General features: G+C 44.5%; 1 protein-coding gene across 3 annotated transcripts in view; it reads right to left on the bottom strand.

Moving 5' to 3' along the window:
• Positions 1–732: 732 nt before the first annotated feature.
• Positions 733–17005, bottom strand: part of LOC116365839 (inositol hexakisphosphate and diphosphoinositol-pentakisphosphate kinase 2) — a 42927-nt gene continuing 26654 nt past the window's right edge. Inside the window, exons 26-31 of one of the 3 annotated variants that reach the window (XM_031818229.1) lie at positions 15112–15174; positions 10509–10565; positions 8844–9023; positions 5586–5723; positions 5308–5421; positions 733–4640 (exon numbers count right to left, since the gene is read on the bottom strand). In XM_031818229.1, the coding sequence (XP_031674089.1) occupies positions 4000–4640; positions 5308–5421; positions 5586–5723; positions 8844–9023; positions 10509–10565; positions 15112–15174 (1193 nt within the window). In that variant the 3' untranslated portion in view covers positions 733–3999. The remainder of the gene's footprint in view (positions 4641–5307; positions 5422–5585; positions 5724–8843; positions 9024–10508; positions 10566–15111; positions 15175–17005) is intronic. The other 2 variants (XM_031818230.1, XM_031818231.1) reach the window with 2 other exon arrangements.

The raw sequence follows: 17005 nt of genomic DNA, 5'->3' as shown, positions 1-17005 counted from the left end.
TTTGCCTTGTTCTTAGAGAATGTGACTCAAATATTGGAACAAATTCAATGCCATGACATTTTTTATGAACCCTGATCGTTTGTTCTCCAAGACTATCGTATTTAAAAAATGTAATTGTTCCATAACTTTTTTTCTGGTTTTAGTTGTTTCATTTCAGCTCATGAAAATGGGACCAACACTTTACATGTTGCGTTTATATTTTTGTTTTGTAGACATGACAATGGTACATGAGACAACACATTTATCAGAACATTCTGTTTCGTTGAACAGGCCCCTGTTGCACGAGGCATCTGGCAGTTGTTACCCCAATGACATTACTGGGCTGGATGACACCATTAACAAAATGCTAGTGCTCACGTCACTGACCTACTGGGGGATGGGAAGTACCCCTGTAGACCCAATCAGTCAATAACCCACCGCTCGCTGCCACCAACATACCAATTCAAATCACAATTTAGATTTCATAAAAATGTATATATGATTTGAGCCATGTTATCTAGACACAAGTATTGTCAATGTAAACCATATTGTTATCTGCTGGTAAAGGGTTGCGATGTACTGCAAGTACAATCCACCATACTGTCTTTTGGTTGTTGTGGAATCGTTGTGTCCCGTCCAGATGCTCACAAATATAAAACAGGAAAAGCCTGGTTATATGAACAAAGGCCAGTCATTCCTCAGACAGCCATGTACTCACATGCCATGTAATTCAAATCCACACAGTGGGAGAAATATCATTTCACAGGACATTTTATTCAGAACATCATTTAGAGAAATAAAGCTGCATTTGTAGAAACCATAGAGCCATTGAGCCGATTACCCCACACAGCAAATAGCATAGAAATTAAAGCAGAGTGCGTTTTCTCAGCTGAATCTTTTAAGTTAAAAAGGCTGAAATCACTGAGAGCTCCAAAAGCATTTAAGTGCATTTTTCATTCATAAAGCCTTCATGAAGAGTTTAGAAGTGCATAGCAGCTAAACAGGGAATTCTTCATTATGCTATTTCATTTTATCTACTCACTTTCCATCTCCTTCAAAAAGTTGCCACAAAATGAATCCCTCTTTCCAAACCAAACAGATACAGCACTTCAGTGTAGTTTAGCATCCTTTACAACAGACAACACTAACCACTACTGTAGGCCAGAGACACAGACCAGAGGTATTACACACAATCAGATATACTTTCATTGTTTAGATTGACACATCTGTAAATGTCCACTGAAACAATGACAGATTACAGTGTTAATGTTGCCTCTATGCAGCAGCAGTGTTGTTCATTCTTTGACTGACATGAAATTGTGTTACGTGACAGAAATAATCATCTCTACAGTACATCACGATACGACTGTACCAACCCCAATAGTCAAATACAGAATCTCATTTACTCTCTCACACACACACACACACAGATAAGTCCACACACAGAACAGGCCCTGCAAAAACTGTCTAACGCAATGGAACCAGAGAACCATCCAAAAATACCCCGACCTCTTTTGTTCAGTGAAAAAAAAAAGATTGCTTAATACAGTAATGTTTGAGGTGATCTTTTACAAAAATATACAGTTGCTATGATACAAGTTATAACTGTTAATAAATCTGATGGCTCTGCATTAAAAATATCACCTCACTAGGATTCAAAGTTAAATATAGATCTCTCCTCATATGGTTTCTATAAGATTACTTATATTAAAGTGGTAGTTGAGGTTTAAGGAATTTGGCAAAAAAAAAGTAGTGCACAAGTTGTGATCAAATCAAACGTGGATTATTTTTAGTCAGCAGAGTACTGCTCCCTCCTATATGCAGGTCCTTCAGGGGCTAGGGGAAGTGACTAGGGGAAGTGACTAGGGGCTAGGGGAAGTGACTAGGGGCTACAGGGATAGTAGCCTGGTGCTCCAGTCCGTTTGTGCTTTAGCCAACTCCTGTGTGTTTGCGTTCATTGTCGTGACAACATGTATGGCTTGACAACAATAGAAGAGCTAGCTACAGCACATAGATGTAAGATCTTCATTTGATCACGATGTTGCAGGAGAACTTTCCTGCAATGCAGGAAATGTAAATTGTGTAGTGTATTTGATGTTTAAAAGGGATTCTGAAGTTTGTGATTTCCACCTAAAAATGTATCAAATGACTCCCTACACAAATGTCCATTAATAATAATCCACATTTCCAGTTCCTGCAGGATGATTTTCCTGCTGTAGCAAACTGGTTCAAATTAAGATCCTACATCTGTGCAGTGGGGGACCATGCTAGGGGGGGGGGGGGGACCAGGCTAGGATTTGAGTATATTGAATCTCAAAAGAGGAAACGGAAATAATAAATCTCACCACACATGTAGTGGAGATCTTCTTTACCCCTAAGAAAAGACCTCAGCTGCTAGTCAGGAGTTTCTAAGGCCTGTTCTCTTGATTGGCACAAGGTGTGGAGCGCTGCTTGGTCGGGAGCAGCGCAAGATCAGAGTAACAAGAAAGAGCCTACCGTGGCTATTGTTGGCTCGATGCAATACAGTTGTGGCGCATATCAAGTGAACAGACCTTTACGGTGTTACAGACCATCACAGGGAGAGGAGAGCCTAGAATAGGAGAACTGGGGAGACACACAGGGTGACATCTTCTGTTTGGTGAAATGTCACAGACCAGTCATGTGGTGCATTTATCATTTCAATGTGTGACAAGACCATGATTTCAATATACTGCAATAAAGTAGCCAACTGAAAATGCATTTCAAAACGACTTGATGACATTGACATGTACATTTCCCAGCAGGAAAAATAAACGTATTACTCACAATACTTGAAATGGGATGTCTCTCAAACCATCTCCTTTTACAATGTCCATGAGTTGGTGGACATGCTGCAATTCTAGCTATAGTAAATGGTATGTATGTAGCGATGTACATGATGCAATATGCGAGCCCACCTGTCAAATTGAAATGTTGTTTCAGTTATTTTTGGCGAGATCTCCACAATTGTGCACACTGAGGGCTGTTCAGTGGCTAGAAGATGGTGCACACTGAGGGCTGTTCAGTGGCTAGAAGATGGTGCACACTGAGGGCTGTTCAGTGGCTAGAAGATGGTGCACACTGAGGGCTGTTCAGTGGCTAGAAGATGGTGCACACTGAGGGCTGTTCAGTGGCTAGAAGATGGTGCACACTGAGGGCTGTTCAGTGGCTAGAAGATGGTGCACACTGAGGGCTGTTCAGTGGCTAGAAGATGGTGCACACTGAGGGCTGTTCAGTGGCTAGAAGATGGTGCACACTGAGGGCTGATCAGTGGCTAGAAGATGGTGCACACTGAGGGCTGTTCAGTGGCTAGAAGATGGTGCACACTGAGGGCTGTTCAGTGGCTAGAAGATGGTGCACACTGAGGGCTGTTCAGTGGCTAGAAGATGGTGCACACTGAGGGCTGTTCAGTGGATAGAAGATGTCACCCATTATAGACTGTTTACACCAGCAACATCAAAGGTTCACTTCAGAACAAGTGGCTTTCTATCAGACACAGGGACAAAAACATCCATACATGACAGTCATGATAAGGATGTTGTACTGTACTCGGTGGTAGTTCTATGGTCACACTGAGTTCTCCTACAACGGCTGGTTCACAGACAGCTGTGGGATAGAGACTGGGGTCGTGTTCATTATGGCATGCCACGGAAAACATTTTAAAACGGAAATGGAAAATGTGCGTATCTTAATGGACAAGTCCAGGAAGTCCTCTCCCTTTTTCTCAGTTTCTGTGTCTCATGAACACGACCAGGGTAGAGAAGTACTAAGAAGCAGCAGCCTGATCCACTATTCACCAGACATAAGTTACAAGCCACAGGGCCTTGGTCTTAGACTAGGTCACTAGAATGCTCCACTGGGGGTTCCCCACATGGAACTGGCAGAGGAGAGTTTTTGAAGGGCTTCCTGGAAGACTCCTTCCAGCCCCCTAGAAGTTCTACCTTAGTTCCTTCTAGCCACTTAGAAGACCTAGGCTCCTTCTCTGGTTCTCTGAGCCCCCACCTAGGGCTCTGACGCGTGAGGGGCTCCCACCTCAAGTGGCGTCCCAGGATGGGGGAGGCTCCCCGTGCTGCCCCTCCACATCTCCGTCGTCTCCTGGGTGTCAAAGAACTCGTCAGGCCCCTCTGGGGACTGGGGCGTCTGTGCGCTGGATCCTGCCTCACTGCCGCTCTCTCGGAGCTCCAGGAGCACCGGGAGAGAACCGGGGAGGTATCCATCCAAAAGGCCCAGAGAGAGGTCTGCCAGTGGGGAAGATGACGGGCTCAATGGGCTGAGGTCTGGAACTTCACCGCAAGTGGCCTCAGTTGAAGCAGGGGACTCGCCTGGCTCCTCCTGCCTTGATTCAGAGTTTCCACTCAGGGGCAGGTGGCTGGGGGTGGCTGGGGCCTCAGGATTGTCTTCTGGGGGTGTCTGGCAGGGGGTGGTCGGGTCCTCCATGGGGCTGGTGGGATTGGAGAATTTGAGGGTTTGGGGGCCAGCAGTAGGGGCCTGCTGAACTGTGTTGTGATGGCAGGAGTGGATCTCCTCGCTGTTCTCGGGGGTGAAGTGCGTCTTGTCGCTGAAGCTAAAATGGGGGGAGGCGTCTGCCGTGGTGGGGGAGGAGGGGCCAGCGCTGGACACTGTACTGGATGGACCGCTGCTGTCTGCAGAGACCAAACAAATGATCAATTAATCAATGTACCAAGCAATCAGTCATCTATCAATTCAATTATGTTTACTAAGGTAATGTTAATCATATTGAAATTGTGGCTAATAGGTTACAATTGAGTGCAGGGAAAGACATGACCAGAGAGGAAAGAACTGAGCTAGTTAGCACATAAAAAAGCCAAACCTACCCACCGCTAAGGAAAAAAAATGGTACCTGGGGATTTCACTTAGAACAAAACCACCATTAAAACACAGAACGTTTCTGTCCTTGATCACACCTCTGAAAATCAGGAAATAAGTGGTTTACAGAAGATGATAGAAGACAGCGGAGGGAGAGGGTTGGAAACCCAGATAGTCAACACAGGCTGTGGTGGGCCACTGTAGTAGTAAATCCCTTTAAATAGCCCACAGACAGTGGAGCCTAGGGATACTGTGGTAGGCAATTACATGTAAGCCTTAAAATTAGAAATTTCAACTCCAACTTCTAATAAACACTTTTTGGAATGTACATGTACACACACCAGAATAAGACCTACTGACAGTCATTTGATGCTAGATACCAACCCAAACCAACACTCTCAAATACTCCCCATTGCAACTCTAAAAACAACTTAACTGGTCAAACTAAAAAGGTAAATGAATTACATGAAAGAGGACACTCACACCAGGGAGGTCTGTCAGAGCGCTGTCGGGGGGATACGGAGGAGGAAAGGACTCTCTGAGGCATGTAGGAGTCCACCGGCGGCTGGTTCTGAGAGTCAAACATGGCCGACAGAGCTGTGAGGAGAGAGGAGAGCGGTTGACACAGGACTGTGAGGAGGAGAGCGGTGGACCCAGGGCTGTGATCCAGTAAGCATTTCATTAACCAGTGATATCTTATATCTGTCTAGTCAAGACATTTCCATGTGGTTTTCCTGTGTGTGTGTGTAACAGTCCATTACCTCTTGTGGTCCTGGAGTGGGCATCTCCACCAGTCTCACACACGGCGGTGATGAACTCATCCACCTGCTTGAGGGACAGCGAGTTGTGCAACGTCTCCAGTGGGTAGATGGAGGGCACCATGGAGCAGCCTTCAAAGCCTGCAGTCAGAGAGGGGAAAGACCCAGGCCCGCAGCCCCACCACCCTTCAGTCAGACTGGGCTAGGAGAGGTGGTTAGAGGGGTCTCTGGAGCAGGCAGGACCACTACTACAGCCAAAACCACCTCCCCAGTCCCCAAGGACAGTCACTCATCCTACTGCAGTCATCACCGGCCGTCCTAGTTATGGATGTGGACCGCTTTGTTCCAGCCCTGCACTGTCATCAGCTGATCACAGAGTTCCATTTGTTTGTTAGTGCTGGGCTGGAACCAAAGCCTGCACACTGGATAACTCTCTGGAACTAGAGGTGGAAGGTGAACACTGCCCTAATATTACATTGTATTCCTGTTATGGTGTATTTCTGTTATGGTTGGTTTCCACACAAAACAATACTGGGGGCAGACACTGGACATGTCTGATTCATGTAACCACATACAGGATGAGTCAAAAGTTTGGACACACCTTATTACAGGGTTTTTATTTTTTACATTGTAGAATAGTGAAGACATTAAAACTATGAAATAACACATATGGAATCATGTAGCAACCAAAAAAAAGTGTTGAACAAATCAAAATGTATTTTGTTTGAGATTCTTCAAAGGAGGAACTCTGTCTTGATGACAACTTCGCACACTCTTGGCATTCTGTCAACCAGATTCATGAGGTAGTCACATGGAATGCATTTCAATTAACAGGAATTTCTTTCCTTCTTAACGCGTTTGAGCCAATCAGTTGTTTTGTGACAAGGTAGGAGAGGTATAGAGAAGATAGCCCTATTTGGTAAAATACCAATTCCATATTATGGCAAGAACAGATCAAATAAGCAAAGAGAAATGACAGTCCATTGTTACCTTAAGACATGAAGGCCAGTCAATGCAGAAAATTTCAAGAACTTAGAAAGTTACTTCAAGTGCTGTTGCAAAAACCATCAAGCGCTATGGTGAAACTGGCTCTCATGAGGACCGCCACAGGAAAGCAAGATCAGCAAGAGCAGGAAAGTTACCTCTGCTGCAGAGGATAAGTTCATAAGAGTTACCAGGCTCCGAAAATGCAGCCCAAATAAATGCTTCAGAGTTCAAGTAACAGACATCTCAACATTAACTGTTCAGAGGTGACTGTGTGAATCAGGCCTTCATGGTCAAATTGCTGCAAAGAAACCACTACTAATGGACACCAATAATAATAATAATAATAATAATAATAATAATAATAATAATAAAGACTTGCTTGGGACAAGAAACACAAGCAATAGACATTAGACCAGTGGAAATGTGCCCTTTGGTCTGATGAGTCCAAATGTAAGATTTTTGGTTCTAACCGCAGTGTCTTTGTGAGAAGCAGATTAGGTGAACAGATGATCTCTGCATGTGTGGTTCCCACTGTGAAGCATGGAGGTGGTGGTGTGGGGTGCTTTACTTGTGACACTGTCTGTGATCAATGTAGAATTCAAGGCACAGCATTCTGCAGCGACACGCCATCCCATCTGGTTTGCGCTTAGTGGGACTATAATTTGTTTTTCAACAGGACAACGACCCAAGCCACACCTCCGGGCTGTGTAGGGGCTATTTAACCAAGAAAGAGAGTGATGAAGTGCTGATCATCAGATGACCTGGCCTCCACAACCCCCCGACCTCAACCCAATTGAGATGGTTTGGGATGAGTTGGACAGCAGAGTAAAGAAAAACCCTTGAATGAGTAGGTGTGTTCAAACTTTAGACTGCTACTGTACAAGACACATCTCATTCAAGACGACTGTACAACACAAAAAGCATCCCTTACCCCTGGACACTAACAGGAGAATAAAGATGCGATCAGACAGCACTATGTGAGTATTAATCATGGCTCAGCTATATAGGTGGGTTTCCTACCCAAGTCTCTGAAGAAGGCGCCCAAAGCCGACATATGTCCCATAAATAAATAAATACTCAGATCAATGCAGACACAGAGCCCTCCTTTTTATACATTGTCACCTGCTGAAGTGTCCTGGGGTAAGAAATGCTATTTGGGATTTTCCAGTCCCTCAGTCGATTCCCTTTTTTGTCCAGGCTGGGTTGAAGCGAGTTTGGGTACACTTTCTGTCTACTGTACAACACATTTTTATCCATTGTAGTGGACACACGACTCAAACCATATCCAGGAAGCAAGACAGACATGCACGCCGTCTTTCACACTACTGTGCTGACCCAAACTGTACTGGTTTGAATATTTTCTTCACTATGGTGGATGTGTAACCAGGGCAGTACAGTTCAGCTGGACTCAGTAGTGTGAAACGGGTCTTATTGACAGTCAGTAAAGCACCGGAACACTTCAGATCATACAGCCCAAGGTGTCTACAAAGCAACAAATCAGTCCAGTTGATAGACCATCCATTCACTGTTCACTGCAATCCGTGTACATTTCACATCAATCGCAAAAAACAGTTTACAACCAAGTTCACTCTATTGGATAGAAAAGCATTAACCAAAGTCTACACCAACCAGACAGGGATGCTGTTACTATGCAAAATTGAACTGCCACACGGTGTGAGTATGTTGTATCAGGAACATCCTAGTGGGCAAAACTGGTTGAACTAATGTCATTTTAACCAGAAACTAGTTGATATGTAATTGTCATTTTCTAGTAATACCTCGGTAGTTGTTTAATCTCAGACAAGTGATCTAGTCACAGGCTGTGCAGTTTCATACAACACAATGGGTTTCATTTCAGACAAACAGCATCTGACAACATCCATCCACTAGCTCAGCTACATTCCAAACTGCAGCCAGGTCCTGGTTCAAAAGATCTTACGTTGGCAACAGTCACTCAAATTAAGACCATTAGCACTAAAAAGAAGCAAGATCAAATAAGAACTGAACTGCAGGGAGAAAATAAGATTCAGTTAAGATAACTAATGCAAGACACCTGAAAACACCAAACCACACCAATGACAAGCCGCTCTCCCAAAAGTCGCAGGCAAGCATGCGTCAAACAAACCCCTGAAGGCAAAGCGGCAAAAGTCAACTGCGGCGGCAGTAACTAGCAGCACACCAGTACCAAACGAAACCTCAGATCTGCAAGCAGTACAGCAGAGGGTTTAAAGGGCATAGGAGGGCAGGGGGTTGAAGAGGGGCTGGGGGGCTGACCGTAGAAGTACTCTAGGGGGTCTTGGCCAGAGATGAGCCAGTTACGGAAGAGGCGGAGGTGGTAGGAGCACTGGTTGAGGTGGTGGGCCAGCGCCCCGTCCAGAGAGAGAGGGCGGCACAGGCTGGCATCAGTGGAGAAGCGCCTCAACAGCTGGGCAACGTGGTGCTCCTCCAAGGGCTCTAGGGAAGGAGGAACAGGAGGAGAGAGGATAGGACGGATGGAGCAGGGGAGGCAGAGATGGAAGGAGGAATAGGAGGATAGAAAGTAGAGGGGGAAGAGAGGAATAGGAGGATAGAAAGTAGAGGGGGAAGAGAAGAATAGGAGGATAGAAAGTAGAGGGGGAAGAGAAGAATAAGAGGATAGAAAGTAGAGGGGGAAGAGAAGAATAAGAGGATAGAAAGTAGAGGGGGAAGAGAAGAATAAGAGGATAGAAAGTAGAGGGGGAAGAGAAGAATAAGAGGATAGAAAGTAGAGGGGGAAGAGAAGAATAAGAGGATAGAAAGTAGAGGGGGAAGAGAAGAATAAGAGGATAGAAAGTAGAGGGGGAAGAGAAGAATAAGAGGATAGAAAGTAGAGGGGGAAGAGAAGAATAAGAGGATAGAAAGTAGAGGGGGAAGAGAAGAATAAGAGGATAGAAAGTAGAGGGGGAAGAGAAGAATAAGAGGATAGAAAGTAGAGGGGGAAGAGAAGAATAAGAGGATAGAAAGTAGAGGGGGAAGAGAAGAATAGGAGGATAGAAAGTAGAGGGGGAAGAGAAGAATAGGAGGATAGAAAGTAGAGGGGGAAGAGAAGAATAGGAGGATAGTAAGGGGGGGGGGTAAAATTAGGAGAGGGAGTGGATGAATGACACAGCAGAGGTAATGGGGGGAAGGACAAAGAAGAGGTATCACCCATTGTGTGGACAGAGGGGGAGACTGGCAGGAGGGGGAGAGGTATCACCCATTGTGCGGACAGAAAGGGGTGACTTGGAGGTACAGTAAATTACTGCTATTTCTAACAGCCAACCTTCTCCTGTCAACCATTCCATTCCTCCATGCTCTGGACCAGCTACCAGAAATGACAAAAACCTTCAAGCAACATTCAGCAGACCCCATCCAACCAAATCATCCCACAGGTTTGCAAAGACTTCAGCAAAATCTGCTCCATCCAACTGTCCCAAGCATTGACAGAGAGAAACGCCTCAAACTCCGAAAGACAGAATAGCGTATCACATGGCTCCACTGTAATCTCATCTTGGTTATGGAAAAAGCTCTGGGATACAGTCTATAGGTTTAGAAGACAGAAAAACAAATCCAATGAAAATCCACAGAGGAAATGACAATATTGCGTTTATTTAATGCATTTCATTTAACAGCATTGACTAGTTTCAAATTGAGAGACCACATAGGAGCATTTGTGATAGAACTGAAGACGTTCAAAACGCTGAGACGTGGAGCTACACATGCTTAGATATGTCAAATATGTTTGTGTCATTGTGAATACATTCAAATCCTAGAGAGAAAATAACTCAATCTGGTGTCCAATAAAAACACACTACACGAAAGCGGTCCAGCGTGCATAGCGTTTTTTTGCAGTGTCACAATAATTTTGTACAATCAATCCCGTTTGACAGGTTGCATAAAGCTGCAGTTGGATGTAAACCTTAGCCTCATTCATTACTGTACCTGACACAGGCCACCACAGAGGGGGAACAGCCACAGCACACGTGTCATCCTGTGTCCCTATCAAAGTCAATATATACACACACAGTTGTGAATTGACACAAGTTGCTTAAAATGAAATGACTGTCATTAAAAAAAATCCCATAAAAGCAATTAGGTGCTGTGTTCATGTACTGGAATTACATTTTAGGGCCCTCATTTATAAACGTTTGGTATGCACAAAATATACCCCGAAATTTGAGTGAGACAGTTTCTTACCTCCCCGCAAACTTTGTGCAAATACAGGATATGACGACACTCTTATCCAAAAAACTAAAAAAAAAAAATGGAAAATCTAAGAGGCAGCCATTTTCCATTAGTGAAAAGAGCGGAAAATCTTCTTTTTGGGGGGGGAATCCAAAACAAAAATCAGACATAGGAATGCATTTATTTTTTAAATGTTTATAACCATTGCAGAATATATTCCTCACCTTTTCTGGCTGTGATAGGGAATATGAACCTAAGTAGCCATACAACAAATGACCACGGCCATCTCTCATTGAACTGGACTGAGTATCCTAGTAGTCCTAAACAGACAGACTATGTACAGTATTTCAACTTCTGCTTTGAGATCCCATAGGCAGCGCAGTATAGAATACACAGTCCAAATGAACAGGTGGTCTTCTCCAGAACCTGCTACTCTCCAGAAGTGACTCTGCTCTCCAGCAGCATTGGCTCCAATGGTGGCAGTTACCCAAGTAAACCTGTCCCTAACCAACATCCCTACAGTCAGAATACTGGTCCTACAGGCAGTGGTAAAGTACACCTGTCCCTAACCAACATCCCTACAGTCAGAATACTGGACCCCACAGGCAGTGGTAAAGTACACCTGTCCCTAACCAACATCCCTACAGTCAGAATACTGGTCCTACAGGCAGTGGTAAAGTACACCTGTCCCTAACCAACATCCCTACAGTCAGAATACTGGTCCTACAGGCAGTGGTAAAGTACACCTGTCCCTAACCAACATCCCTACAGTCAGAATACTGGTCCTACAGGCAGTGGTAAAGTACACCTGTCCCTAACCAACATCCCTACAGTCAGAATACTGGTCCTACAGGCAGTGGTAAAGTACACCTGTCCCTAACCAACATCCCTACAGTCAGAATACTGGACCCCACAGGCAGTGGTAAAGTACACCTGTCCCTAACCAACATCCCTACAGTCAGAATACTGGTCCTACAGGCAGTGGTAAAGTACACCTGTCCCTAACCAACATCCCTACAGTCAGAATACTGGTCCTACAGGCAGTGGTAAAGTACACCTGTCCCTAACCAACATCCCTACAGTCAGAATACTGGACCCCACAGGCAGTGGCCAAGTACACCCGTCCCTAACCAACATCCCTACAGTCAGAATACTGGTCCTACAGGCAGTGGTAAAGTACACCTGTCCCTAACCAACATCCCTACAGTCAGAATACTGGTCCTACAGGCAGTGGTAAAGTACACCTGTCCCTAACCAACATCCCTACAGTCAGAATACTGGACCCCACAGGCAGTGGTAAAGTACACCTGTCCCTAACCAACATCCCTACAGTCAGAATACTGGTCCTACAGGCAGTGGTAAAGTACACCTGTCCCTAACCAACATCCCTACAGTCAGAATACTGGTCCTACAGGCAGTGGTAAAGTACACCTGTCCCTAACCAACATCCCTACAGTCAGAATACTGGTCCTACAGGCAGTGGTAAAGTACACCTGTCCCTAACCAACATCCCTACAGTCAGAATACTGGACCCCACAGGCAGTGGTAAAGTACACCTGTCCCTAACCAACATCCCTACAGTCAGAATACTGGTCCTACAGGCAGTGGTAAAGTACACCTGTCCCTAACCAACATCCCTACAGTCAGAATACTGGTCCTACAGGCAGTGGTAAAGTACACCTGTCCCTAACCAACATCCCTACAGTCAGAATACTGGTCCTACAGGCAGTGGTAAAGTACACCTGTCCCTAACCAACATCCCTACAGTCAGAATACTGGTCCTACAGGCAGTGGTAAAGTACACCTGTCCCTAACCAACATCCCTACAGTCAGAATACTGGACCCCACAGGCAGTGGTAAAGTACACCTGTCCCTAACCAACATCCCTACAGTCAGAATACTGGTCCTACAGGCAGTGGTAAAGTACACCTGTCCCTAACCAACATCCCTACAGTCAGAATACTGGTCCTACAGGCAGTGGTAAAGTACACCTGTCCCTAACCAACATCCCTACAGTCAGAATACTGGACCCCACAGGCAGTGGCCAAGTACACCCGTCCCTAACCAACATCCCTACAGTCAGAATACTGGTCCTACAGGCAGTGGTAAAGTACACCTGTCCCTAACCAACATCCCTACAGTCAGAATACTGGTCCTACAGGCAGTGGTAAAGTACACCTGTCCCTAACCAACATCCCTACAGTCAGAATACTGGTCCTACAGGCAGTGGTAAAGTACACCTGTCCCTAACCAACATCCCTACAGTCAGAATACTGGACCCCACAGGCAGTGGTAAAGTACACCTGTCCCTAACCAACATCCCTACAGTCAGAATACTGGTCCTACAGGCAGTTACCCAAGTACACCTGTCCCTAACCAACATCCCTACAGTCAGAATACTGGTCCTACAGGCAGTGGTAAAGTACACCTGTCCCTAACCAACATCCCTACAGTCAGAATACTGGACCCCACAGGCAGTGGTAAAGTACACCTGTCCCTAACCAACATCCCTACAGTCAGAATACTGGACCCCACAGGCAGTGGTAAAGTACACCTGTCCCTAACCAACATCCCTACAGTCAGAATACTGGACCCCACAGGCTGTGGTAAAGTACACCTGTCCCTAACCAACATCCCTACAGTCAGAATACTGGACCCCACAGGCAGTTACCCAAGTACACCTGTCCCTAACCAACATCCCTACAGTCAGAATACTGGTCCTACAGGCAGTGGTAAAGTACACCTGTCCCTAACCAACATCCCTACAGTCAGAATACTGGACCCCACAGGCAGTGGTAAAGTACACCTGTCCCTAACCAACATCCCTACAGTCAGAATACTGGACCCCACAGGCAGTGGCCAAGTACACCTGTCCCTAACCAACATCCCTACAGTCAGAATACTGGACCCCACAGGCAGTGGCCAAGTACACCTGTCCCTAACCAACATCCCTACAGTCAGAATACTGGACCCCACAGGCAGTGGTAAAGTACACCTGTCCCTAACCAACATCCCCACAGTCAGAATACTGGACCCCACAGGCAGTGGTAAAGTACACCTGTCCCTAACCAACATCCCTACAGTCAGAATACTGGACCCCAGAGTGTGAAGTGTGCTCAGAGCAGGTAATCTACTGTTTTCATGTGTCAATCTAATTATCATTTTCTCCAGGTATTTAGTGATTGGACATGGAGTTCCTCCTGACTGCAACAAAGGCAAGACTGTAAATAAAAGCCTTAATTCCAGGTGTTGGAATGAAAACCTACAGCAGGGTAGGAGAGCCCTGCAGGATACACTACATAGACCCTCTGAAATATACAGTTGATACACAGCAGTCTGTTTTGTGTTGTAGTTGCCTGTGTGGCTTATTTGGTAGAGCATGGTGCTTGGAGTGTGGGTTTGATTCTTCCTGGGGGCACTTGCACAAAAATGCATGCACACTTTGGATAGAGGAGCTTCCAAAATTTCTCTTGAAAACCAGTTCTTCCTTGACAGTGTTGCAAAGAAAATGTCTAAACCCCTCCAATATAATGATCATGTTTAAACGTTCACTACATAGCTTGTAGACCCAACCAGGAGGAACATCTTTTCATAAAAACAAGAGTGATTAGAATTCTCATTTTCTGTTTAAAAACATTTGACTTCTGTTTGGTGCCCACTACCCAGTGAATATAACCGGTGTCTCAAGGAAAGTGTTCAAAAGCCCAAGGTACTGAAAAAGGTCCTGGAAAACAATAAGCTAGGTATTTCACAAGCACAAGCAAACACATTGGTCATATGCAGATTTATCCATATCATGACAACCATACCTGGTACAAAACAAAAAACCACATGAACCCTTTCCCCGTTTAGCAGCAACCGCCAATCGTTCTGTCCCAGTCAAGACAGTTTATTCAGTTATCCAGTCACCTATTCAAAAGTGTAGGGTATAAGCTGTAGCTTAGGTTGCCAATACAGAATATTAAATGAGAATAGTGGGGACTGAAGTCACAAGAAACAGGGGAAGGGTTTTTGGTTGGTGTTTTCAAGAGATGGTTTCAATACACATCGTCAACATAAATAATAGATGTGTGTGTATACACACACACACACACACACACACACACACACACACACACTTCACTGACAAACATTGAATCATTAGGTGAGGGTGACCATGTTGTAACAAAGAGAATGTGGGGTAGTGATAAAGTGAATGGGTAGGCAGCAGAAAAACAAAAAACCCCAGAGTGTTGGGAAACATGGTAGTAACGGCCACGTGAAGTAGAACCGAAATGTACAAATAAAGAGAGATTTCCAAAGACATGCAAGACAAACGGAGGTGGAGAAGTGGAAATATACCGGAAAGAAGCAGACGTACCATTAGTCGGATGCTTTGCAAACGACACAGAAAATCTCTTTACTGCCGGCATAGACAACAACTCTGAGGAAATAGAGAAAGGTCACTAGTGTTACCATCGGTCACAGAACACCTGCAAAGGGTTTGTGTGTGTACACTGGAGGTCTTGGTGGGAGGGGTGTTAAACTCTTCTTGAAATAGTTCTGGCGTTCGGGTACAGTGGGAAGCATTTAGGGGCCATAGCAGAAAAGTCCACAAGTTACTCCATGTGAAGTGTTTGTGGTTCTAAGAAGAGTTAAGATTTAAAAAAGGGACATAAGAGGGACAGACAGGCAGGATCTTTTGTAGGACCACGCTAGATGGGCTATAACTGACATGTGTGTTAGAAGTGCGGACACTTTCATGATCAAATTATAGGCACATTGGATGAAAATCTCTCATGGTGACAGGACAAAATGAGACGGCTGGAAATGTAGGAGATGGAAGACAAAAAAAGGAAGACAAAAACCCATTTCCCATCTTGACAACAATTAGGGACATTTAGTACGTATGATGTAGGCCTATACACACCCCAACACCAACCACTCCCTTCAGATGTGTTGCATCCCAAATACAGGAAGAGATATGATGCATTTGATTTAGCTTGCCCATTCCATTGTGAATTAGGTTATCAGCCCTCCAGGTGTGCCACGGTGCTGGGCAAACTATATCAAAAGCTTGGAGTATTGTTTGAAGTAACAAAGCATCAAGACTGACAGCAGCAAAGTACTGCTCAACACTATCATGTTTCTGGAAGGCCAGCTTCACAGACACATGCATGCACACACAAGCACTAATCATGTCAATATAGGTTCTTCAAAAGGGACTATGTATGAGAACACCAAAGATCACAGTGATCTCCAATTGATGTTTTCATGATCAGTAACAAGAGTAAGGACGCAAATGATAGACTTAATGGAACAGCAGACATGATGAGTGTGACTCGACACTGAGTGAGACGCAACAAGACAACCGAGAAGATGGCAGCCCAATAGAAAAACAGCTATGACAACATCACAGTGACACCATGTGGACAGCCAACTACAGACAGCTTTGTCGTCCCATGTCTGCTGGTTTAGACAACACAAAAGACAATGAACAGCTCAAAAGCTTGACCACTACGTAAAGTTGGTATGTACAGGTAAACACAAAATGGCATCTCTTGACCGTCAATGACAGCAATTAATGACGAGGGCGTCCTATCCATAAGAAAACTGTCATTTAGGCTCAAACAGATCCAAATACAGAATGGCCTAATCACTCATATGTGTGCGTCGTGATATCAGCGCAAATATGTGCATATATGCAAATATATGCGTATTGTAAGAGCAAACATGGCCAAGTAAGAGTATGGACAATAGCATACTGTGTTCATCATTGAATGGGACTTCTGCTAAATAAACTACTGGGACTTTCTACTAGAGCTCCAGAGCCATCTGCTGACCGAGTCTCATAAATACATTCAACTCTGATCAGGAAACCATGGGAACGTTCTAGAAATCATTTGAAAATATGCATATATAAATAAATCTTACAAGTCCATTTAGAATGTCTTACAAGTCCATTTAGAATGTCTTACAAGTCCATTTAGAATGTCTTACAAGTCCATTTAGAATGTCTTACAAGTCCATTTAGAATGTCTTACAAGTCCATTTAGAATGTCTTACAAGTCCATTTAGAATGTCTTACAAGTCCATTTAGAATGTCTTACAAGTCCATTTAGAATGTCTTACAAGTCCATTTAGAATGTCTTACAAGTCAACATTATAAATAGGCCTACAGATTATTTATTTCTCCATTCAACTGAAGATAATTTATACAGCTTTGACATTTAGCCTAGTTTCTACTGGACACTTGATATGGAAGCACTACAGAT

The sequence above is a fragment of the Oncorhynchus kisutch genome, unplaced genomic scaffold (genome assembly GCF_002021735.2).
Source record: "Oncorhynchus kisutch isolate 150728-3 unplaced genomic scaffold, Okis_V2 scaffold1300, whole genome shotgun sequence".
Classification (NCBI taxonomy): Eukaryota; Metazoa; Chordata; class Actinopteri; order Salmoniformes; family Salmonidae; genus Oncorhynchus; species Oncorhynchus kisutch.
This window is presented reverse-complemented; position numbering and strand designations above follow the sequence as displayed.